General features: G+C 33.0%; 3 protein-coding genes and 1 pseudogene across 4 annotated transcripts; 3 read left to right on the top strand and 1 right to left on the bottom strand.

Moving 5' to 3' along the window:
* The first annotated feature begins 1,461 nt into the window (after positions 1–1,461).
* Positions 1,462–5,254, top strand: LOC104749140 (uncharacterized; annotated as a pseudogene). The gene is made up of 4 exons (XR_015584638.1): positions 1,462–3,722; positions 3,851–4,470; positions 4,549–4,761; positions 4,853–5,254. The product of XR_015584638.1 is annotated as an uncharacterized LOC104749140 (transcript).
* Positions 5,255–10,026: 4,772 nt separating this feature from the next.
* LOC104749139 (uncharacterized) lies at positions 10,027–11,968 on the bottom strand. Its single transcript, XM_010470720.3, has 2 exons — positions 10,917–11,968; positions 10,027–10,481 (listed from the first exon to the last, which is right to left on the bottom strand). Exons 1-2 carry the CDS (start codon positions 11,604–11,606, stop codon positions 10,320–10,322), a joined length of 852 nt encoding a protein of 283 aa, XP_010469022.1. The 5' UTR covers positions 11,607–11,968; the 3' UTR covers positions 10,027–10,319.
* Positions 11,969–14,902: 2,934 nt separating this feature from the next.
* On the top strand, positions 14,903–16,327 carry LOC147925002 (uncharacterized). The gene is made up of 4 exons (XM_087491820.1): positions 14,903–15,134; positions 15,552–15,708; positions 15,826–15,847; positions 15,938–16,327. The coding sequence occupies exons 1-4, from the start codon at positions 15,079–15,081 to the stop codon at positions 16,024–16,026; spliced, it is 324 nt and encodes a 107-aa protein (XP_087347946.1). The 5' UTR covers positions 14,903–15,078; the 3' UTR covers positions 16,027–16,327.
* On the top strand, positions 16,128–24,297 carry LOC104753198 (phragmoplastin DRP1B-like). The gene is made up of 10 exons (XM_087490660.1): positions 16,128–16,221; positions 21,755–21,816; positions 21,932–22,022; positions 22,301–22,365; positions 22,512–22,706; positions 22,784–22,903; positions 23,006–23,076; positions 23,161–23,437; positions 23,523–23,891; positions 23,979–24,297. Exons 1-10 carry the CDS (start codon positions 16,128–16,130, stop codon positions 24,105–24,107), a joined length of 1,473 nt encoding a protein of 490 aa, XP_087346786.1. The 3' UTR covers positions 24,108–24,297.
* The last annotated feature ends 11 nt before the right edge of the window (positions 24,298–24,308 follow it).

Raw genomic sequence — 24,308 nt, 5'->3', positions numbered from 1 at the left:
GATTAAGGAAAATATATAGTTATTTATTAATTCTAAATTTTGTAAATACCCACTTCTAAATAAACATAAATTGTCTCATATTTATCATCTAACAAAATAATTTATTCAAAAATATTACTTTCAACTTTGTTCTATTGGTTATAAATTAAATTTAATATAGAAAATTAGAACCTTATTAATAATAGTCCAAAGGTTTTGACAATTGGTTAAGGTTTTTTAATATTTGTAGAGAATCGTGTGTACATTTGTTTTTGATTTTTTATTAATTAAAAATAAAATAAAATCTGATGTGGCTTTATATTATTAGACAGACTTGTGTTTTATAGGATAAAGGATTAGGGGTTATTATCTGACGATAAACTTGTGTTGTTCTTATACATCTTTCTCTTTATCATGTCATGGAGGGTTATATATATATATATATATAGAGTTCATTACAATTCTGCTGTATCTGAAATATGTAAAAATGTTTATAATTCTCATTTGATGCGTCTCCAAAAGCGTTAGCTTTGTTTAGGGAGCGACGACGTTAACATTGTATCCTGTTAAACCCATTTTCACTGTCTATCAGGATTCGGTTGGAAACGTGGAGACTGGAGAGAAAGGAGAGGACAGGACGAGATCTTGAGTACATGATCAGGTTTTGAGGATTTGGAATTAGTGAGTTCTAGGCTTCTATATGCCTTAAATTAGCTGAACAAATGGAAAATGGAACAAATGTGTGATTCACAAGGATAGTCATAGTTCTCTAGTCTTGTCAAGTTCGTTTATTCTTCTTCCTCTTCAGTGGAAAGTGTTTGGATTCGAACTCACATTCTTACAAGTTAAAATTACAACGTTGATGGATACGAGTAACCACCACACTCCTTTGATCAATGTGACTTCTGTCACCAGCTCCTCATAATTGATTTTATAAATTTTATTGCATTTTATAGACTTTCAAAATATGCATATTAACCATATTAATAATTTTCAAAATAGTTTTTAAAAATGGGTTTCTCATAATTGGTTGTTGTGTATTCTGCAAAAATAATTTCAGCTAGAGATAACTGTTGACAATAAAAAAAGATTGAAAAAAAATAATGTAGAGATAATCGTTAACAATCGAATATGAAATAAAAACTTAAATAAAAAAAAATTGAAAATGAATTTTTCATTAGCTTGTTCAACATGCACAAACGAATACATGTGAAATATGTATGTATATGTATGGAAAAAGAGATAAATTAGATTAATGTTTGCATGAAATGATTTAAGGAAAAATAAAGTGCAAAAAACAGGTACATAAGACTACGTAAATACAATATAAGTAACGTTTTGGTCAATTACTTTGTTAAAAGTGTTAATAGCACAATTGGAGATTTTGCGTTGTTACACAGCCACGACGACTCCGTTAGGACTCTTCTTTATGTAACGTTTGAACCATTGTTCTTTAAATTGTTTGTTTTTTTTTTTTTTTTTTTTTTTTTGTCAAACAACCATTGTTCTTCGAAGCTTTATCCCCATCAATGGAGGTTCTTCTAAATGGAGATTTTTTCTTCAATTTCTCGTCTAATTCGACCATAAGGAGGAGACTCACAAACAAGAGAAAGCAGCATCGATTCAAATTCCAGTACTCAATTCTCCGAGTCTCGGCTCGTTTTGGAGAGACCTCGAGGCGACGCAATTCTCTGAGGAAGAAGATCATCGGTGATGAGAATTGGCGTTCGACTCCGAACCCCACAGGTACGAAACCTCCAAACGAAAGCCATAAGTTCGATTTTAGTAGCACCGAGGAGGGATTGAAGAAAGATAGGGTTTCGAATTTAGTGAATGAGCTTGAAGATACTACTATTAGGGATATTGGGGGATTGGTTCGAATCCCATTTTCACTGTCCATCAGGATTCTTTTGGAAACGTGGTCAGGGTTGAGGTTGATGAAAACGAGGTCTTGAGTAGAAGAACAAGATTAGGTCTCGAGGATTTGGAATCAGTGAGTTCTACTTCTAGTGTTCTTCTATATGCCAAGAAATTAGCTGCACAGATGGAGAATGGGGAAACTGTGATCCTTAAAAATACTTCTCTTGTCAAGTTTGTTTCTTCTTCTTCAGAGGAAGAGTTTCGTTTCGTTAGCTCAATCCAAAACGCTATTCTTCGTCTTGACTTAGTTCCAAAGTTGCCGGCTATTGGAAGAGCTGTTTTGTGTGGTTACATTGGACTCTGGTTTCTGAAGACGGTGCTTGTGTTTAACAAGAAGAGTAATGAGGTTGAGTGTACAGAGTTAGAGTTAGAGAAGGAGATGATGAGGAGAAAGATGAAAGCTTGGAAGGAAAAAGAAAGGGCGGAGAAGAAAGGTGGTACTGTGGAAGTTTTACACAAGGGTTTGGAAAAGCCATCATTGGTTTCGTTTGAGAAGCCTAAGTTTGATCGGAAAGAACTTATGAGTAGCATATCTAAAGTAAAGGGTCCAGAGAAGAAATTGGAACTCTTGAATTCTTTTCAGGTTGAGAGTGGTGAATCCTTGGACTTTGATAATAAGATCCATGAAATCAAAGCAATGGCTAGACGGGCGCGGGAGATAGAAGCTGGCATACAACTTAATCAAAAGGAGAAGTGCGATGCGAACAATGAAATGGACGACGATGATGAAGGTTTGACACACAGTGAAGATGATGATGATAAAGATGAGAGCTTGGGGACTTCGACTGAAACTGAAAACATTGAACTTTCTGATTTTGCTATTCCAATGCTGAATGGGGCTTTGATAGGTTCTGGTTTTCCAAATCATCAAATGGCAGCATCTGACGCAGAAAAGTTGAGTACTGTGGTACCACTAGTTCCTACCAATGGAGTCATCCAGTCTCCTGATGTTGTTTCTAAGGACAAGTTAAGTATGAAGAAGATTAGCACTGGTCGTAAGCTACGGGTCATACGGTCTGTAAAAGAGGCTAAAGAGTTCCTTTCAAGAAGACGTGGTGAGAAAGAGCTAACTCAGGAACTGTCTCAGACGATAGCCCAAGACAGTGTTGAAATCTTCTCAAAGCTGAGCGATGAAGAGCGTGGTAAGGCTAGAAAACACGAATCGGTTGACAATAATAAAATCTTCGGTGCAGCTGTCAATGGAGACTTGAGATCTGCACTTGATTCTACTTCTTCTGAAGCGTTGGGGGAGGATGTTGATTCTCAACCCCTAAAGAATGATTACCAAAGACTCTCAGAACCTGGGAATGCAGATAAGGGATCCAGCAAGCAAAGAAATTTTATAAATGAATTAGAAGAGTGCAAAACAAGTTTTTCCAAATCAGCCAAAAGTTCTTCTGGTGGTACTGAACATATAGAGAAGGAAGAACCATCAGAGAAGGGGAATGGGAATTGGATAGAGAAAAACTACCATGAATTTAAGCCAGTCGTTGAAAAAATGAGAGCAGGATTTAGGGATAATTATATGGCTGCAAGAGAGGGTGAAACTCAGGAGCCAGGTACAATTGCTGAAATTGCAGAACTTTACCGCAGTGAGTATAATGATGAGCTTGAGTGGATGAAGGACGAAAAGCTAAGAGACATTGTCTTCCTTGTTCGAGATAATGAGCTGGCTGGTAGGGATCCGTTTCACCTGATTGATGCTGAAGACAAAGCTATGTTTTTGCAAGGCTTGGAGAAGAAAGTTGAGAAAGAAAATGAGAAACTGTCTCATCTGCATCAGTGGATTCATTCAAACGTTGAAAACCTGGACTACGGAGTAGGTAATCTTCTCTACAACTTTGATTGAGACTAAGTTTGCTCAATATCTTAGATATTCACAGTTTATGCGTTAATGAGCTTGTCAAAATATATCTCAGTTATCTCCCTTCCTCTTATTATTATTATTCAGATGGCATCAGTCTGTATGATCCACCAGAAAAAATCATACCGAGATGGAAAGGGCCTTCTCTTGATAAGAACCCCGAGTTTCTCAATAACTATCATGAGCAGCGCGAAGCATTGTTTTCTGGAAAAGCTGCATCTGTATCTCCTGTGAAATTAGAAGAACAGAGCTCTCATCAGGAATTATCAGAGTCTGCTTCCTCTGAGAACACTCTCACCCCTTCATCTGAAATTACCTCAAGCCAGCCAAAGATTGTTGTAGAAGGAAGCGATGGATCTGTTAGACCTGGAAAAAAATCAGGAAAGGAGTATTGGGAGCACACGAAGAAATGGTCTCGTGGGTTCCTCGAGTTGTACAATGCAGAGACTGATCCAGAAGTGAAAGCTGTTATGAGAGACATGGGAAAAGACTTGGATCGGTGGATTACAGAAGATGAAATCAAAGACGCAGCTGATATAATGGAAAAGCTGCCAAAGAGGAACAAGAAGTTCATGGAAAAGAAACTGAACAAACTCAAGAGAGAGATGGAGTTGTTTGGTCCTCAAGCTGTTGTGAGCAAATACCGCGAGTATGGAGAAGACAAGGAAGAAGATTATCTATGGTGGCTGGACCTTCCGCATGTACTGGTATGTTTTGTTGCTAAACATTTGACATTAAAGAAACTCAAAAGTCCTTGAAAAACTAATTGTCTTTTCGTGTTTCAGTGCCTTGAGTTGTACACAGTTGATGCCAATGGAGAGCAGCAAGTAGGGTTCTACACATTGGAGATGGCAACAGATCTCGAGTTAGAACCCAAACCACATCACGTGATTGCTTTCGAGAACGCTGCGGACTGTCGGAACCTCTGTTACATTATTCAAGCTCATTTGGATATGCTACGAAGTGGAAACGTTTTCATTGTTCCGCGCCCGCCAAAGGTAAGGAAGTGGAAACTACCTTACCTCTCTGTACTCGTAATTTATTAAGGTTGTTGTTCTCTCTAACATATATATATATATATGTATACAGGATGCATTTAGAGAAGCCAAGGCGAACGGGTTTGGTGTAACGGTTATTAGGAAAGGAGAATTGAAGTTGAATATAGACGAGCCACTAGAAGAAGTAGAGGAAGAGATATGTGAGATAGGAAGCAAGATGTACCATGACAAAATCATGGGAGATCGATCTGTGGATATAAGCTCGTTGATGAAAGGTGTCTTCAACCTCAAGACAAAAAAGAAGAAAACGATCCAAGCGGGCTCTTGAAGATTCTAACAAGAAAAGTAACTGAGGCACCAAGTCACAGCAAAGGGTATAGCAACAGAAGAGAGTTTGTAGGCAAACTTAAAAATGAATTAAGGCCATGTTCGTTAGAGCATCATTAGTTGGAGATTCTCTGTGGGTTACTGTTGGGCCCCAATTACAGACTAAAAAACTCATTAATGGTCCAAATAAGAGAGAATCGTTACTGTGGGAAGCATTTGAAGCAACCCCTTAAAAACGCTACTTGGCGTTTTATCATTAGTTGTATCGTAAATATAAAAGCAAAATTTTTTTTTGACACAATTAGGGGAAAGATATGATTTGTATTCGCTTCGTAGATGTTCAAACGATGCTAAAGATTTGAGTTTTGAAGCTTTTGACTACTCTTATCGGCTTGAATCGAGTCTCTGAAATTGATTAAAGAGTCGTTTTTGTTTTTCATTTTTCTGATTGGAATTTTAAAATTCATGCTTTTGGATGACGTTTTCTCTGCTTTGCTTTCTTCTTTCTTATGCTGAGATCTAGATTAACTCGTGTTCTACTGTCTTTAGCTTGTTCCCTTCTTTATCTCTACCGAGTTACTCAAAATTTGAGTCAAAGTTATTAACTTTTCTATGGGGTTTTGAACAAACTTTGTTATGATGTTGTGAAAACTGCTCGTCTTTAGAATCCGAAGGGAATTATATAAATGAAACTGTTGAAGTTGTATCCAATGTGTGTTTATATGTGCTTCGTTCCAATTTTCGATTCTTGTGGATCTACAGATTGGAATAGTCGTCTCTGGAGGCAGTTGTCTTCACGAACAGAGGAGACATTGTCTCTTTGATTCTTCTTGAGCTTATTTAGGGAGAGAAAAAGAGAGGGTCTGATGTGTGTCTCAATCTCGCAAGTCTTTAGACTTAGAATCCATTCATTTGGAAGTTCTTGCTGTGATCGTGTTCATGGCTGGCTCAAGAGCAGCTCAAGCCTGAAGCTGCTTGATGTTAGAGCTTCTTCGGTTGATGGTAAAGCCAGATGGGTCATATATTGTTAGCAATTGGGGAATAAAATTTGCAAAGTTTGAATCTTTTTTACTTTCAACGGTGTGTCTATAAGCTGTTCGACAAAATGACTCAATGAGAAGAATTGCCAGTAAATAACTCAAGGTTTTTGTTATTTAGACAGATATTAAGTTTGATTCGTCCCCTTTCTTGCTTCAGGTGAAACCATGCTGAGGAAAACGTTTCTTTCTACACATCATGTTTCAAGGTGTTGTTTCTCATCAGTTACTTCAAAGACACTACTTAAAGTGGGAGATGTTTTAAGAGAAACAAGAGTATTCTCACGTGAAGATGTTAAAGCCTATGGTTGAGAATCTCCACGTAAATCCAGAAGTCGAACAAACAGCAAAGGAACACAGAGATGGTTGCTAGAATCTTGCCTTACTTGGCGAGCCTGCAGCTATGGAAGCACTCATAGAGCATTTTAGCCCTTACCTGCAAAACTGGTCTGAACTTGATCAGCTTCAGCCACGTCGTGAGGAGAAACCCAAGGACGACAGCATTGCTCAGCAAGCGGCGAAGCAGAGGTTTACTGTGGAGAATTTTGTAAGAGTGTCAGAATCTCTCAAGACAAGTTCTTGTGGAGAGAGGTTAAAAGACAATAGTTTTGGAGAATGGTATCATAGCTGTTGCTGCCAAACACATGAAGGAAATGATCTGATTCTTTGCAAATAGCTTGAAATGATCTGTTTTCTTTTGTTTTACAGTCTTCCTCTACAAATAGCTTGTTGTTGTGCAATGAGAGAATGTTTGAGAGTTAAATGGAAAATGGTTTTGGTTTGTTTGATTGTTGCTTGTAAAACAAGTTCACTGATTTTTTAAAAAAAATTTGGCTTAGAAACTTGGTTAGATATTTCATATTTGCCATTAGATATTTGATCGGAAACTCTTTTACTCTTTTGTTAGAATTATGACCATCAAGCTATCGCTGCAATCAACAAAATAAACTGAATTACAATTCAACTTCTCTATTATGAATGTTCTTGATTGTGTTCTGTTAATCCATCCATCATGCAATGCAATGTTTGTTTTAAATTTTTATCTAACCATTCATCAAGAAACTTAAAACATAGATAAATGAATCCAAACATAAAATTAATACATGTTATACAGTATTTCTAATCTTATATGAAAGTTAATCTGAATTTTGTAAAATATATTTAATATTTCGAATTTTGTAAAATATGTATAATATTCTAAAATTTGTAAAATATGTTTAATATTTCAAAGTTTTATATAATATAAAAAATTGAAATAATTGTTTTGTCATTTTAGATAATTAAAATTTGATAATTAATAAACACAAATTAAAAAATTATTATTTAAATGCTTGAGCAACCTTCTTTGGGGTTCTCTAGTGGAGGGGTGATTTTGCTTAAGTTCTCTTAGGATTGCTTTAATTAATTTAATATTAATTATATAATTATTTAATATGAGAGTAATTTAGGAGGGTTGCTCCACTAATGATGGTCTTAGTCTGCATGACTGTATATTGTTTTGAAGAAAATTGTCATATCAATGGATAGGATCATGATAAACTCTCTCTTGTTGTCAGTTTTCACTGACTGAGATGTTATCAGAGCTTAAACTTGGCAATACGAAACAAAAATTGAAAGCGCAAGCTACTGAGCCACTTCCGATGAAAGATAGTGGAAAAAAGATTCTTGAAGCAGCCTAGTTGAACGATACATATTTATTGTGGTGCGTGAAGGAGTAGTCCCCAAAGTTCACGAGGAGCCTAAAAGCAATAATAATGAAAATTAGACAATGTTATTAACGCATAATCTATTTAAATCTTCCATTACTTTGTTCAACATGCACAAACGAATATATGTATATGTATGGAATACATATTTTATTTGTCAAAATAATATGAAAGTATTTTCATTGTTCTATTTCTTAATATACATTATAATGACATTGTAAAAAAAAATCTTGAAAACAAATGGCATTCCATTGTCGTATCCAAAAAAATCAAATATTAAATTAAAAAAATAATATCAAATAACAATCGTTTGCACAAAGTTTGTTTTGCTGATACAATGTTATTAGTGATGATTAGTAGTTTCAATTATATAATATACTCACTCTGTAGCATTTTAAATGATCACTACAAATAAAAAAGGTGTACCGCATCACTTATTTATATATTTGCATCAATTATTACAAATGATGTTAGTTTTACATCAATTAATATAAATGATGTTAATATATGTTATGATTCTAACAATAGATGCTACATAGTTGTAGCATTTTTGTATAATTGATGTTAAAATTGCTCCCTTGTAAACAATTGATGCTAATATTACTTAGATTTTTTAATATTTTTATTAGACTTTTTTATAAATAAATATTATTTATAAATTTGCTAGCATGTGGAAAATTGATGCTAATATTTGTTTTGTATTTTTCAGTGTTCAAGAAAGCGCTAGGCGGAATCTAGGCGGTGACCCAACGCCTAGCGCCTAGAACGTTTAGTCGGGGTCTAGACGGTTTTTAGGCGGTTTAGGCGTTTACAACATAAAACATTATATATATATATAATTATATTAAAATATATGTTATAAAAATAAAAAATTTATAAATTATAAACAATGGTAAGAAAAATACATTTATTTAAGTTATATTAACAACATATAAATGATTATAATTACGTATATAGATATAAAACATAATAATTTAATTATATGTAATTTAAAAATTAAAAATAAATATTAAAATAAAATGTATGTAATTTTAAGCGGGTTAGACGGTCATCTAGGCGTCTGCTGAGCGCCTAGCGCCTAGACGGCGCCTAGGCGGCCGCCTAGACTGCTTTCTTGAACACTAGTATTTTTTCTGTTAAGTGATGCAAATTAAGATAAATTAGTATCAATTTAAATTAATTGGCATGGCATCACTCATTGTAATTGATGCTAAATTAAATATTTTGTATCGGTTATAAATAAGTGAGAAAATTTGTGATTAGTGTTTTTATTGATTAGTCTTTGGAATTAGTGAAAATTTGTGAAATCTTTTGCTTTTAATCAAAAACTGTTGCCTATGAATGCAATGTGCATCTTTAAGTTACTTTTGATTCTAAGTATTGTAAGACTGTTGTCGAACGTTTGCACTGATTTGGGTATATCTCAAGGAACTGGTCACTAAAGCACAACCATTATTGTTGCTCGAAATTGAACCAAATGATTCTGTAACGCCGGCTGTTAAGTCCGTGGTGATTTGGTCGAGTTAAGTAGCACCGAGGGATTGAAAGATAGGGTTTCTCAAGCTTAAATTTGCTGAATGTGTGACAGGATTCTCGATACTAGTATACTACTCTCACCTCTATCTTACTGTAGTATGCAATTTGGTTTTAATTCCCTCCGGTTAAGTAATTTAGGTTTTTACTTGATCTCTTTATAGAAAGTCCCTCTTTATATATGTAAGGCTACGGCCAAACACAAGACCAATGAATAATAATAACAAAACCTTCTTCAATCTATATTCTATCTATCATCATAAACATCATCCACCATTGAATCTTTGTTCTCAGGGATGATCTCGGTGAACCTCTGGATTGGATTTATCTATCTTTTGAAGATTGGCGTACTAGGTATAAGAAGGAAGCAGAGTATTGGGGATTGATTGTGGCGTATGGTGTTTTAAACTAGAAATCGTAGTAACGCTTAAAACACTAACGTACCCCACAAGAGAAGAACAACTAGGACAGATTGTTAAATTGGGGCGTAATGACTAGTCCTCAGAATCAGTGTCCATGTCCTCGTCGAAGCCAACTGATAGGCTTGACCAAAGCCATACTTTACTAGTCTGCTTACAGCATCAAGTACCTGTTTTGATTGCAAATAGCAAGAAGCCATTGGGAGTATTTCAACTGTATAAAACTTGTAACAAACAGATAGATTAACTAAAAAAAGAAACTTGGTTAGAAAGTCAGAACCCGGGATAAGGTAGAAGATACAGTAGTAGTGTCTTCTTCCAGTTACCAATGTATTTATGGGAGATTACAAAAACTGAAAAAATATCAGAAAGAAGAATCACGAGTTTTTCTCTATTGCTGAACACAACATATAATACAACCACGGGTCTTAAGCCAAAATCAAATACTCAAAGCATGAGTTTTTTCTGCTAATGCGAACTTGGAACCAAATGAAAAAACCAACCAGAAAACTTATGAGGAAATTGTTAACGAGATCTTAGGCTGAGGCTAGATAACCTTGGCAACAAAAGCAAGCAATCACCACACCAACTAATGCTCCAGCAAGAACCTGCGAAGGGGTGTGACCGAGCAATTCCTTTAGCTTTCTTTGACTAATGGGATGTCCTTCGAACAAGTCCCTAATGATCAAGTTGAGAACCTGACATAAACAAAGACAACATTGTCATCTTAACTCACAAAAACAAACAAAATTTACAAAATTCTCTTTCGAAAAACTCTTCATTCTCTGAAATATTGTCAAGATCACTGTATATCATTCTAGGACCAAAAACAGTTATCATCAACATGTGCCTAATATCCATAACCTAAAGAAACTTCTATAGTCCTTAACAATGCAAAACCATCTATAAGAAGAATTCTCTCCAACCCTTCTGTTCTGGAATCTTTCTTCAATTCAAGAACCAAGAACAGACATGAACTTTAGCCTGAATCTCCAATACTTCCATATCTAATGATAACACAACCTCAAGTAGACCAGCATTTACATAAGCCATACACAAGCACTTCAAGAAGACCAAAGTCAAACTCAGTTAAATTCTCTCCAAAACACAAAACTTGAGAATGGTATGTTTACCTCAGCTTGCATACCGGCATGGCGTCTAACACCGATAGCATCATACATCACAATCAAGCTAAAACCTAAACAAACAGGAAACAACGAATCTGCTACTCCGTGACAAAGCGCCACAGAGGTCGTCAAAGCCATACATAGAGCCGAGTGAGAGGAAGGCATCCCACCAGAAGCATACAGCAAACGATAATCCCATTTCCTCTCAATGAAGAAATTGATAACCATTTTACTCGACTGCGCAAAGAACCACGCGAACACAGCTGAAACGAAGGTTGGATTGGACGAGAGCGTCGCAACGAAAGGGCTAATCTTGATCTTAGCGGAAGCCGTAACGCTCAAAAGGGCAATACCTAACCCACCGTTGTGCTTCAAATCCCCGACGAAGTCCTCTGATGAAAACGCCGCCGTTTCGTCTCTGTAAGCTCGAAAACGAGACATCCATAGCCTTGATTGAGAAGAGACCAAACCCTTTATTGTTCGAACGATTGGGCGCAATACACAAAATGGGTTTAGCTTCTTGATACGACGATTGCAATCTGGTTTCGGATTCGATGATTTACAGCAAAATAAGGATAAGGTGTTGTTGTTGTTGGAAGCTTCGAACTTTTGGATACAAGTTAGACGATAAGGATAATGAGATATGGTTTTAGAGAAACAAACGAAGGAAGGATTTGATGTAGTAAGAGACTCCATGATGATGAATGAGAGAGAGAATAATTAAAGTTGCTGCTACTCTCCGACATACATAGAGAAGAAGAAGAAGAAGAAGAAGAAGAAGAAGAAGAAGAAGAAGAAGAAGAAGAAGAAGGAACACACTTGTGTCTGTGTGGGAGACTTGGCGAAGAAAGATTGGAGATTTCTTCAAACCAAGTGGGCCTAATTTCTCTCCATAATCTTAAACTCTTTTAGCAGAAAAAGATTAGTTTAGCTAATTTAATTAAAAACACACTCTTTTTTGGTAATTAACATAGAAATTGTGTGGTGGTAGAGAAAACCTAGAGACATTGTTTTCGTAAATTATAGTAACGGAAAATACCATTCGACTACTCAAGAACATTAAAAAAAGAATATACTGTATACTTGTCTTAAATCATTCATAATTATGGGCTCAATGTTACATATTGGGCCTTGGCCCTTGCAATAAGGTTTATTCAACGGAAACCACTATGAAAAGAAACGAACGTTGTAAATAAATTTGATTACTTGATATGATGGTTTTAAAATTAACAATGCAAATCTACTGATCAAACTATAATTAACATGTCTAACATGTTATTAAAAGTACTACGTTAGTATCCGCGCTATGCCGCGGATTGTTTTAAATTTTTTTATTTTATAATTTTTTTTTTGTTTTGTACATTCTCGAATATAAATATTTTATGTTGTTTGGGATCCAAACCATAATTAATAAAATATTTGGTAGTGTTCTATGGTTATTTTTTGTTTTTTTCGTAGTTGTAAATGTAATAGCACTAATCTATATATAATAGCAATCCGAATAAATGCCACCGTGTTTTTTCAATGGTACTTTTTGAATAATTTTCCAAAAAAAATCTGAAAAAAATCTAAATTGTGTGTTTTACAAAAAGTTGTGATTGTTCATTGTAACGTTTTTTTTTGTAAAGTTACAACTGTTCATTGTAGAGTTATGTTTATTCGAATATTAGTATCTTTTAAAATCCTTTATCTTATAAAACACAAGTCACTAGGCAAATAAAAATCTGACACATGGCAATTTAATTTCTTCCATATAATAAAATTAAATGGAAGAAATCAAGAAAAGCAAATATTTTACGTTTTATATTTTTCCATGTGTTGTTTTTTTAAATGAAACGTGAGTGGTTTAAAATTACCTTTTAGTGAAAAAAAAACAAAATGCTAAAAAATCCCAAAATTTTCTCATCACGATTCCAATATTTTTGAAACTGTTTAATATCTCTCTCTATTAATATCAGTGTTCAGCGCTCTAGGCGGCCGCCTAGGCGCCGTCTAGGCGCTAGGCGCTCAACAGACGCCTAGATGACTGCTTAACCCGCTTAAAATTACATACATTTTATTTTAATATTTATTTTTGATTTTTAAATTACATATAATTAAATTATTATGTTTTATATCTATATTCGTAATTATAAACATTTATATGTTGTTAATATAACTTAAATAAATGTATTTTTCTTACCGTTGTTTATAATTTATAAATTTTTTATTTTTATAACATGTATTTTAATATAATTATATATATATATAATATTTTATGTTGTAAACGCCTAAACCGCCTAAAAACCGTCTAGGCCCCGACTAAGCGTTCTAGACGTTAGGTATTGGATTACCGCCCAGATACCACCTAGCGCTTTCTTGAACAATTTATATAAATGACGATGAACTGTTTGCTCTTCGTATGAAGAGCAACAAGTGCTCGAGAAATCTTTCTACACAAAAAAGAATAGAGAACTACACATGTCGTGGAAGAAAAGGTTAGCAACAACTTCCTTAAGCTTTTATAGTTTGGCAACCAAATATCTTTGTTTCGATTTACATATGTAGGTGATATGTAATTAAATGCATTACTCTTTTAAAATTTAAGAGAAAGTCCAGTTAGTATATTCTGTTTGTGATTTTTCAGTAATTTTCTTAATTTTTGTTTGTTTCTGAAAACCAGATATTATTTTTAGAAAATGAATTAATGAGTTTTCTAAACAAAATATTTTTATTAATTTGATATATATATATATATATATATATATATATTTGATTTGTTTTCTGTTCATATATAACTTCGATACATCTAAACTAGCATTGATTAATATCTGTAATCTTTATGAAGCTTTAATAATATCTTATTTTCATCTTTTATAATTACAATTAATATATATTACCGTGCGTATGCATGGGTCATAATACTAGTCTATATATATTTGTCTGTTTGAACTGTTTTTATTTTCTTACCATCACACAAAATAATATAAAATTTCGATCTCAACGGTTTTTATAGCTTTCTAAATTATTCTCTAGCATTTATTCTTTTAATAGTATAGAAATTCTTCCAATTTTTTATTTAACAAAATACTTTTAGAATGATGAATCTAATTTACAACTTTTAGTTAATTGTAAATATAAAAAATTTAATAAAAATACCTATAATGTTTTTCCCAAGAGTTAGATGGATTATATAGTGAGTTTTTGAATTTGACTATAATAGATCTCTTCCACATGATATTTGGGTTTCACAGTCTCAATTGTATGAATATTAGTACTTTGATTAACTCCAGTTTCTGTTGATAATATGAATCTAATCAAGTTGGTTGCTATAATAGGTTTGCTTGATTTCTGCTACTCTACCTCAAGAGATTTTTGAGATGCAAGAAAAGTTTATGACAGATCTTGTGAGGATATTTGTGAAACCTGATGAATTGACTCTCGAAGTGAGTTTTGTTCTTCTGACATTTTCATGCTTTAAGTTTTAGTTTCATCATGAAAAGCATAAATTACAACTTCTTAAGTTTTCAGGGAATCAAACAATACTATGTTGATGTTGATAAAGAAGAGTGGAAGTTCAATACTCTTTGCGATATTTATGGAAGGCTTGTCATTAATCAGGCTATTATCTTCTGCAACACGAGACAAAAGGTATTTTTTTTTTTTTGGACAAACGACAAAAGGTATAAAAACAATTACTCGTGTTCGTAAGATTTCGTCCCTATAATCTTTTGTTGATAATCTGAAAGCTTTGATCTGAAATTTAAGTATAAATAAAAGGTGGATTGGCTTACTGAGAAGATAAGGAGTAGCAATTTCGTAGTCTCATTAATGCATGGAGACAAACGTCAAAAGGAGAGAGATGAAATCATGAACCAGTTTCGGTCATTTAAAAGCCGTGTTTTAATCGCCTCAGACCATGTGCATCGCCGTGTATTTGGCCGTCCCCAGCATTTGTCTTTTAAAAATAAATAAAAAAAGGCTCAATAATGAAGAAACGTATTTTTAAAGGGAACGTTTTTTGTCCGTCTACTTAGACACGTGGTTGGTTGTGATTGGTAGAAGATTTTGTGTAGGGTTAACACAAAACAATTTCGCGAGAGAAAGTTCTCGACTTCTCTCTTCTCTCTCGACGGCCACCGCGGTTGAGCCGATTCCGACGCCATGGCCACATCAGTTCCACGCGCTAATGTTTATGAATTACTCTGGCGATCTCTCGATGATTGACCCTCAGCTCAGCTCGAGGTCAGTATATTTTTTGTTTACGACTCGGTCGCAGATCTCAGAATACCTTTTGGCTGTAGAATAGGAACAAATTCGAATTTGGATGGTGGATTTGGTCAGTTTTGTTCTTGATTTGTGTGATTTTACTGGGAAAATGTGAGTTAGAAAACCAGACTCACAATTGGTATATGTCTGTGTGGTCTTGATGCATATGTTGTCTGAAGAAATAGTGTATGTGATTAGAAGAAATAGATTAGTACTTGATTAGTCTCAGAATTGGTGTATGTGTGGTATGTTCTCGAGGCATATGTTATATGAAGAAATGGTTTATGTGATTAAAAGGATAGGCACTGATTAGTCTCGAAATGGGTCTATGAATGACTCTATGTGATAAGAAGGATTAGTAAAGTAACTTGATTTGTCTCAAAACTGATTCAGGGCGGCTGAGATTCCAATGGGAAAGAGCGGTGTGCGTCTACAGATGAAATTGGTGTGTAGCAATTTGGCTCCATTCTTCATATTCCTGCTACAATGGATGGATTTCTCATGTTTGCTTCCAAGATATTTTGATTTCTTCCACATCCTCATATACAAGGTTGTTACCATATATATAGTCCTCTGTTTACACGACTTGCCTCTGTGTGTGTGTGTGTAGATGGGTAGATTCCCTGATAGTTTTTCCCCCTTTCCTCTTGGCTTGTTTGTTTTATAGGTGTCTTCTTTGTCTTGTACAGGTACGGCCTGATGGGCGGTGGAATCTATCCAGGTACGGAAGGAAAGCTACCATTATTACTGGCTTTAATCTTATAACATGCTAAGTGCAGGTGTTATATTACCATCACTTGAGCGACTTCATATAACTTTGCTGACTTACCAGAAGAAAGCATGTGGTATCCGAATCCAAAGTCCATAACCAAAAAGCAGCAGTATGACATTGAAGGCAGCAGATTCATGAATAGCATTGACTTGGAAAGAGAAGACGAATGCGGGATATGCTTAGAGCCATGCACGAAGATGGTGTTGCCCAACTGTTGCCATGCCATGTGCATCAAATGTTACCGTACGGGGACTAGACTTACTTCTGCTTCTCCATTTTCTTTACCGTGTTGTGGGTTTGTTGCATTGATTTAGGACTTAACTTGTAACGAGGATTGATTTGGGTTCATCCCTTTTTGCTGTTACTTTTGTGATTTAGAATCATCCTCTTTCTTCAACTGTTTTCTTAAAAGTCTTTTTTGAATTCTCGATCGAAAAAGCGAGCAAATCGTCTAGCAATGGGAAGACTGAGGAATCGAAGCATTTGAACCATAGAGGTTGTGGTAACATGATCCCTTCTGCACCGGCTATAGCTCGCTGCAACATTAAAATTGCGTGGTTTCTCACTTGGTCGGGTTGATCAAGACAAACTCCCTTGAGGTTTTCCACAAGTCTGAGCCACATTTCTCCAATATCTTGACTTAGTTTCATCATAGCATCATCTTCTCCAACAGAGTTTTTCGCCTCTTGAGACCATCTTGCAAGACAAAAAACAGTTTGACATTAAGTCAATTGCTAAGATGGACCGATCAATTTCACCAAGTCCGGATTCAGCAAATTTTCAAAATATTATTATTTTATATGACAGAACAAATATAAATAGACAGCAATGTGGGTTCAAATATCAGCAGTACGATTACTCGTCAAATAAGACTTCGGGATAAACAAGCCCATGACCAACTAAAACAAGATTTGATTGAGCATATTTGGACTAACTTTGAACATCTTCTAGATAATGAATATTGATTTTAAAATTTCTATGAGTTGAATAAAATGTTTGTTTTTGTTTTGATGTTTTATTATACTGATATACATGTTTCTCGATAATAACAAGCCCACACAAATCGTTTATAGTCCAGTTACTTCAGAAAACGATATGAAGTCGTAGGATGTTTGTACCATTTGTTAAACCAATTTTTATTTTATTTTGATGTCTTATCTGATATTAAAGTTGTAACTGAGGTTGGATTATACTTGTTTAACGAAATTTAATTATAGCTCTTAATGATATATACAAAGACAATATATCGTCAAGTTTTGGTTACTTACTCTCATTAGTCCAATTACTTTCAAACAATATATATGAAGTCGTCGGATTTTTGTGCGACACATGTATTCTATTAAACCAGAATTTCTAACAAGACTGCCTAAAAATATACGTCTTTAAAATGCTAAATATCAACAAATACTTATAATTAAGACGTTAAAAAATGAATCAAATGTGTATGCTTTCTGGTGTCTTGGGACACGCAATGAAAAGTATTAGAAACGTTAACTTCAGTTTTCTAAATATTGCAATTTTGACCTTGGTGAGATTTAGTTATCTTAATGACTTTGGTTCTCTCTGAAACAATGACAAAGGCTAGCCAGCCAATCTTGATAGCTTTTGCAGCATCTATGGGCTAACTCTTACCTGGAAACGGCGGCCGGTCACAACGAAGCTTTCTCCTGAAAATTAAAGTAAGAATTACAAATTAGGGTAATAAATCATATAAAAGATAAAACAAAAATATAAAAAAAATCAAAAAAATCATAATTGGCCCACTTGGTAATTCACTTTTAACACAAAAAATATTTATGTTAAATCACAAATTAAAACACATTTAACTAACATTTCATACAAAACTGAAATCATATAAATTATGCATTAACTTTATTTCTCAACTTTAACAAAAAAAAAATATTTATATTAAATCACAAATTAAAACACATTTAATCTTCACATTTAACTCACATTTTCAGATAAAACCGAAATCATATAATTATACATTAACTTTATTTCTCCATTCAATTGTATTTAAACAAATAATAAATGAGAATTGTAACTCCTATCGTTCTAAATGTAATTTTCCATCACTTCTCTTCCTATAAATACCCATTCTCTTATTCTCTTAGTCTCTCATTCTTTCATTCTCTCATCCTTTCCCACTATAACTCTTTTTATTTTTTGTGTTTTTTTGTTATTGTTGTTGTATGAGTTAAAAAAATTCAATTCAAATATCATTGAGTTTGTATGATATGTATAGCTTACATTGTTTACTTTAATGTTTTAAAAGGTTTATCTCCATTGTCTATATTAGATTAACATCTAATAAGTTATTATTTTTCATACTCTTCTACAATATTCACCACACAATAAGTCATGAAGTTGAAAAGATTCATCTCTAATTCTCTATTCTTTACTCTGATTATCTCACATATTCATGTATCATTTTTAATAATTTGTAAAGATCAATATAATAATTTTTTTTTTGGTGTGAATCAATATAATAATATTTAAAGATCAATAAAATTCTCAATTTATAAAGTCTATTTTGTTTAAAGTCTATAAACTCTATTTATAAACTCTATTTTGTTTTGTGATCCAAGAGATAAATATGTAAAGATCAATATAATATTTATTTTATTTAAAATTTGAGGTTTTTGAAAACAAAAAGAACTTCAATTAAAAAAAATTGGTCTTTGTGATTTAAGAAAAATGAAAAAATTATCCCAAAAAGAAATCATATTTAACTGGAAATAAAATATAGAAAACACAATATAATTTAACACCATTTAACTAAATCCTCCAAAGATGAAACCATTAGTATGAAATCTAGCACTATAAATTAAACTGATGGGTGAAAAACAAAAAAAACAAAACCAAAAAGATAGAAGTTCTCCTCGGGGTTTTTAAAATTTTTTGGATTGAAGTACATAAAATTTTATAAGAAAACTAATTTAGTTTGTCACTTTAAAAGTAATATTTTCAATTTGAAAATTATGTGTGATTGTTGAGTTTATATCAACAAAACAATCAAATCATGTGTAAGTTAAAATTTTGAGCCCCTTAGTATTCCTTTTCCTTAAATCAAAACAAATTAAAATATTTATTTATATTAAATCACATATTAAAAAAAAATTAATCTTGACATTTAACTCACATATTAATATAAAATTGAAATCATATAAATTATGCATTAACTATATTTCTCCACTCAATTGTATTAAAAAAAATAATAAATTAGAATTGTAACTCTCATTTTTAAAATATAATTTTTGAATCACTTCTCTTCATATAAATACTCATTCTCTTATTCTCTCATTCTTTCATTCTCTCATCCTTTTCCACTATATCTCAATTTTTTTTTTTTGTGTTTTTTTGTTATTGTTGTTGTATAGGTTAAAAAAAATTAATTCAAATATCATTGTAAACACGTAATTCTAAATTTTAGTTTTAATGTTTGTATGATATGTATATCTTACATTGTATATATATATATATAAAGTTTCACTCTCTCCTTATTGGTTCATTTAGCATTTTATTTCTAAAAGAATCATATTTATTTTTTATTTAATAAAAATATAATAATGTACATTAATCTATACTTTAAATCATACTTTACTACTAAATTTTAACTGAAATTACATAAATTGTGAATTGACTATTTTTTTCATTCATTTTCATTCAAAAACACTAAAAATAAATAATTAACTCTTCTATTTAATTATTTTTTTAATAATTTTAGAAATTTAACTTTCATCCCTTCAAATACTATAAATAACTATTCTCACATCATCATCCACCATATCTCACATTCTAAATATTTTCTTTGTTTTGTTTATGTTCTTGCATGGGTTCAAAACTCATGGTAATAGTGTAATTATATATTTTGTTAGATTTATCTTATATTTTGTTCAACTTTATTTCTTTGTTTTTATGTATTTCTTCCTTCCTTCTTTTTCTTCTTATTATGTTCAATTTTCAGTTACATATATAATAAAATTTTGGTGGCTGTAAGAAAATTTATTGATGCAGATTCAACAACACTAATTTTGATCAAAGCCCAATGAGGAAATTAAGCTAAAAAAATCATCTTCATTCATGTATATTTATTTTATTTTCTTAAAGTATTCAATATTTTAACAAAATAAACTATTATAATAGAATTATTAAATCAATTTTTTTAACTCTCTCTTGCCTCCAAAAAAAATTGTAGTACACTTTTTGGTATACTCATCATTATATTTAATTTTTGTGACCCAAAATATACTTATATAAAGATCATTATAATGTTTATTTAATTCAAAATTTTGTAATTTACTGATTTTCTATATAAAAAAAAATTTGATACTCTATTTCCAAAATTTTTTACTACAAAGAGGAAATCATTAGAATTTAACCTAGCAATATAGCTTAAATTAAGGTGAATATAAAAGAGATTAAAAATTAAATTAATCTTTGGGATTTTTATTGCATTTCATATAATTTTATAGGAAATATATTTAATTGATACTTTAAAAAATAATTATGCAATTTAATTATTAAATGTTTTAGGTAAATTTTGAATATCATAGTAAATTTCTATTTTTATCATTAACAATATTTTTTAAATAGCTGGTATATTTTGATATTGTATAATTTGACTAAATAAAGTGTATTATTGACATTTAGAAAATTTATTTGTTATATATGTATTTTTAGGAAGAATTTCAAAAATACATCTTTTTCAATACCACTCAGAAATAACATTCGAAAAAAACTTTATTAAAAAAATCTTCTCAGAAATTTCTCATAATTTTATGATTATTATAACCTAAAATAAATTAACATAACTAATATAACAACCCGCACATATACGCGGGATATTACCTAGTAAATAACTAAATACAACCTGTTTATGCTTTCCCTGTTTCGTTTTCTTTGTCGTGTTTTGAGAAGAAAATCAGAGATTTAAGCTCCTTTAATCTTCTTTTTTGTTTTTAGTGTCTCGGATGATCCCGATCTCCCATGGACTTGAACCGATCTCCCATGGTAATGATTACCTTTGAAAACCTTAAAAACAGAGACTTAATGAAGGGCTATGGATTTGGTGGTTTTGTTGAAGAGACTTTAAGTGTTTGGTTATATATATCAAAGACTTGATCTTTTTTTTTGTTTTGTGTGTTTGTAGTTTCTTCATCTCTCATGATGAAGAGGGGCTACTCGTACCATGGTTGACATGATGAACTCCCGATCTCGCATAAGGTAAATTAAGCAAGTACTTAAGAATAAAAAAAAATAAAAATAATAATAGAACCATCTCTATTAATCTAAAATGAATTAACATAACTAATATAACAACTTGCGTATATGCGCGGGATATTACCTACTAAATAACTAAATACAACCTCCATTTTGTGCATGACTTGTTCAATAGACAATAGAAGTTAGCTATTTCCTTCATTCTTTTTTATTTTATTTTTAATCTTATCACGGAACCCACCACTATAAAATGAAATCAACGTTGTATATATGATCATCTAATAAACAATGCAAATCTACTAACTAAACTAAAAATAATAAGTGTCTCATGTTATTAAAATATATATTATACCAAAACAAACAAGCCAGCCCACACAAATTCTTTTAGTCCAATTACTTTCAAACAATATATATGAAGTCGTCGGATTTTTGTGCGACACTTGTATTATATTTTTCTTTTACATGTTTTTTTCTTCTAAATATTTTAGAGAAATTGGCAGAAATAACAAAGAAAAAAACTATAATTCACTATCTAATGTCTCTAACCATAAAAGATCATATACTCTATAATATATATACGTTGGTGCCATTGCTGTTCTAGATGGTCAGCCTGAAAGCATTGTTCAAGACATCGAGAACATGGTCAGATCGTTTATTGAGAAGGTAACTATTATTTGTGTGTAGCAGAATACAACTGTAGAATAATGATGCTTTCCTATTCTCTAAGGGTTGTGTGTTCAAGCAAAGTAACGAAGATTGATCATTCATTTTTTGACAGCCCAACTGCATCATACTAGCTATTTCCCCTGCAAATCAGGATCTTGCTACATCTTATGCCATTAAGATCTCTCGTGAAGTTGATCCAAAAGGTGCCGGATTCTTCCCTCTTTATATTTTGATACAACTGCTCTCTGAATTCACTTCGAGTTTTTTTTTCTGTGGTTATAAGCGACTGGGACATAGTAAATATGGTTTAAGTTCTATGGCGCTTTGTATATATGATTGAGTTGCGTGGTCGGTGCCTAGTGGTAATCTTATTATGAAATTATCTATAGTAAACGAAGACGATGATCCTTGCAACGAATATATCTTGATATTATTTTGAATTGATTGATTCATGTTGCTTCGTTGTACTTGCTGTTCTCAGGAGACAGGACTTTTGGAGTTTTAACTAAAATTGATCTCATGGACCAAGGCACTAATGCTGTTGATGTAAGTTTATATTCAGACAACAATTTATCTTTGAGTGCAATATGAAAAAGACACAATGAAGATTAAATATGAGAATCTCACTAAATAGTGGTGAGTAAATATTTAACTGTCCCTAAATTTTTTCTATATATGTTTGGAGATTTCAGATACTTGAAGGAAGGGGATACAAATTAAGATATCCTTGGGTTGGTGTTGTAAACCGGTCTCAAGCTGACATCAATAAAAGTGTTGATATGATTGCTGCTCGTCGGCGTGAACGTGATTACTTCCAGTCTAGCTCCGAATACAGACATTTAACTGAGAGAATGGGTTCAGAATATTTAGGAAAAATGCTCTCTAAGGTATATAGTTTCTGTATATGAAGCTTCTAACATAAAATATTTGGTAGTTGCTCTAAAACTAGCTATACCTTTTTCAGCATTTAGAAGTTGTTATCAAGTCGAGAATCCCAGGACTTCAGTCTCTTATCACAAAGACAATCTCTGAGTTAGAGACAGAGCTAAGCCGTCTTGGCAAGCCTGTAGCAGCTGATGCTGGTGTAAGGATCTTATATCTTTAGGAATTTTTTTGCTTTTCATTCTACGGAATCTTCTCTCATTTCAATTCCCTCCTTTGTTAATACTCATTCTCTTGAATGCAGGGAAAACTTTATATGATCATGGAAATTTGCCGTGCCTTTGATCAAACTTTTAAAGAACACCTCGATGGCACGTAAGTCACCCGCATGTTTCTGGATTGTTTCTAATGCAATTTTCTGGCTTTATGATTACCAATTTACCACTAACAACCTCACAGGCGCTCAGGTGGTGAAAAGATAAATTCTGTGTTCGACAATCAATTCCCAGCTGCCATCAAAAGGCTGCAATTCGACAAACATCTCTCCATGGAAAATGTACGGAAGCTGATCACTGAAGCTGATGGATATCAACCGCATCTCATAGCTCCTGAACAAGGATATCGCCGTCTCATAGAATCATGCTTAGTCTCCATTAGAGGCCCTGCTGAAGCAGCTGTCGATGCGGTTCATTCTATTCTCAAGGATCTTATCCACAAATCCATAGGCGAAACATCTGTAAGAATATCTCTTTCAGGTCTCAACAGAGTTCAAAATGATAATCACTTTTGACCCATGATTATCTGTTTCAACATCACGACAGGAACTGAAACAATATCCAACGCTTAGAGTGGAAGTATCAGGTGCAGCCGTGGATTCATTGGATCGAATGAGAGATGAGAGCAGGAAAGCAACTCTGTTACTAGTGGACATGGAGTCTGGTTACCTAACGGTCGAGTTCTTCAGGAAACTCCCACAAGACTCTGAAAAAGGTGGGAATCCGACACATTCCATATTCGACAGATACAACGATGCTTATCTCCGAAGAATCGGTTCGAATGTGTTGTCTTATGTGAACATGGTCTGCGCTGGGTTGAGAAACTCCATTCCGAAATCCATTGTTTACTGTCAAGTCCGTGAAGCAAAACGATGCCTTCTTGACTTCTTCTTCACCGAACTTGGCCAGAAAGAGGTAAACAACAGCCATTATCCTAAACCTATATGAGCAATTTGACAATTGTATTAACATATGAGTAAAATGGTTTGGTGTTGAAAATAGATGAGCAAATTGTCGAAATTGTTGGATGAGGATCCTGCGGTTCAGCAGCGAAGAACTTCAATTGCAAAGAGGCTGGAGTTGTATAGAAGTGCTCAGACGGATATTGAAGCAGTTGCTTGGTCCAAGTAGAGAGGCCTCTTTATTTCAGTCTTCACACTCCATTTTTTTGTTTCATTTAGGATACGTTTCCTTCTTCATTTTTTTCTCTTTTTGTCTTTTTATTTTTTGTTGGAATTGACATTGATTCTGAATAAGTTTTGTAAGAGGAGGATAACTGGGGCAGGAGTATGGTTGATCAAATTATTATTACAAAAATAAATAGATGTGAAG

Source organism: Camelina sativa, chromosome 16 (genome assembly GCF_030686135.1).
Source record: "Camelina sativa cultivar CO46 ecotype springtype chromosome 16, ASM3068613v1".
NCBI lineage: Eukaryota > Viridiplantae > Streptophyta > Magnoliopsida > Brassicales > Brassicaceae > Camelina > Camelina sativa.
Note: the sequence above shows the minus strand (reverse complement) of the source record. Positions and strands in the feature narration are given on the sequence as shown.

What these genes read in the sequence shown, in the direction of transcription:
- LOC104749139 (XM_010470720.3), bottom strand. Translation starts at nt 11,606, where the DNA reads ATGGAGTCTCTTACTACATCAAATCCTTCCTTCGTTTGTTTCTCTAAA. An exon ending in ATGCCGGTATGCAAGCTGAG is followed by an intron (nt 10,482 to 10,916) that starts GTAAACATACCA and finishes TGTTTATGTCAG; the next exon opens with GTTCTCAACTTGATCATTAG.
- LOC147925002 (XM_087491820.1), top strand. Translation starts at nt 15,079, where the DNA reads ATGTTTATGAATTACTCTGGCGATCTCTCGATGATTGACCCTCAGCTC. An exon ending in GACCCTCAGCTCAGCTCGAG is followed by an intron (nt 15,135 to 15,551) that starts GTCAGTATATTT and finishes AAACTGATTCAG; the next exon opens with GGCGGCTGAGATTCCAATGG. An exon ending in TCCACATCCTCATATACAAG is followed by an intron (nt 15,709 to 15,825) that starts GTTGTTACCATA and finishes TTTGTTTTATAG; the next exon opens with GTGTCTTCTTTGTCTTGTAC.
- LOC104753198 (XM_087490660.1), top strand. Translation starts at nt 16,128, where the DNA reads ATGGTGTTGCCCAACTGTTGCCATGCCATGTGCATCAAATGTTACCGT. An exon ending in TAGGAAAAATGCTCTCTAAG is followed by an intron (nt 22,707 to 22,783) that starts GTATATAGTTTC and finishes TACCTTTTTCAG; the next exon opens with CATTTAGAAGTTGTTATCAA. An exon ending in AATCCATAGGCGAAACATCT is followed by an intron (nt 23,438 to 23,522) that starts GTAAGAATATCT and finishes ACATCACGACAG; the next exon opens with GAACTGAAACAATATCCAAC.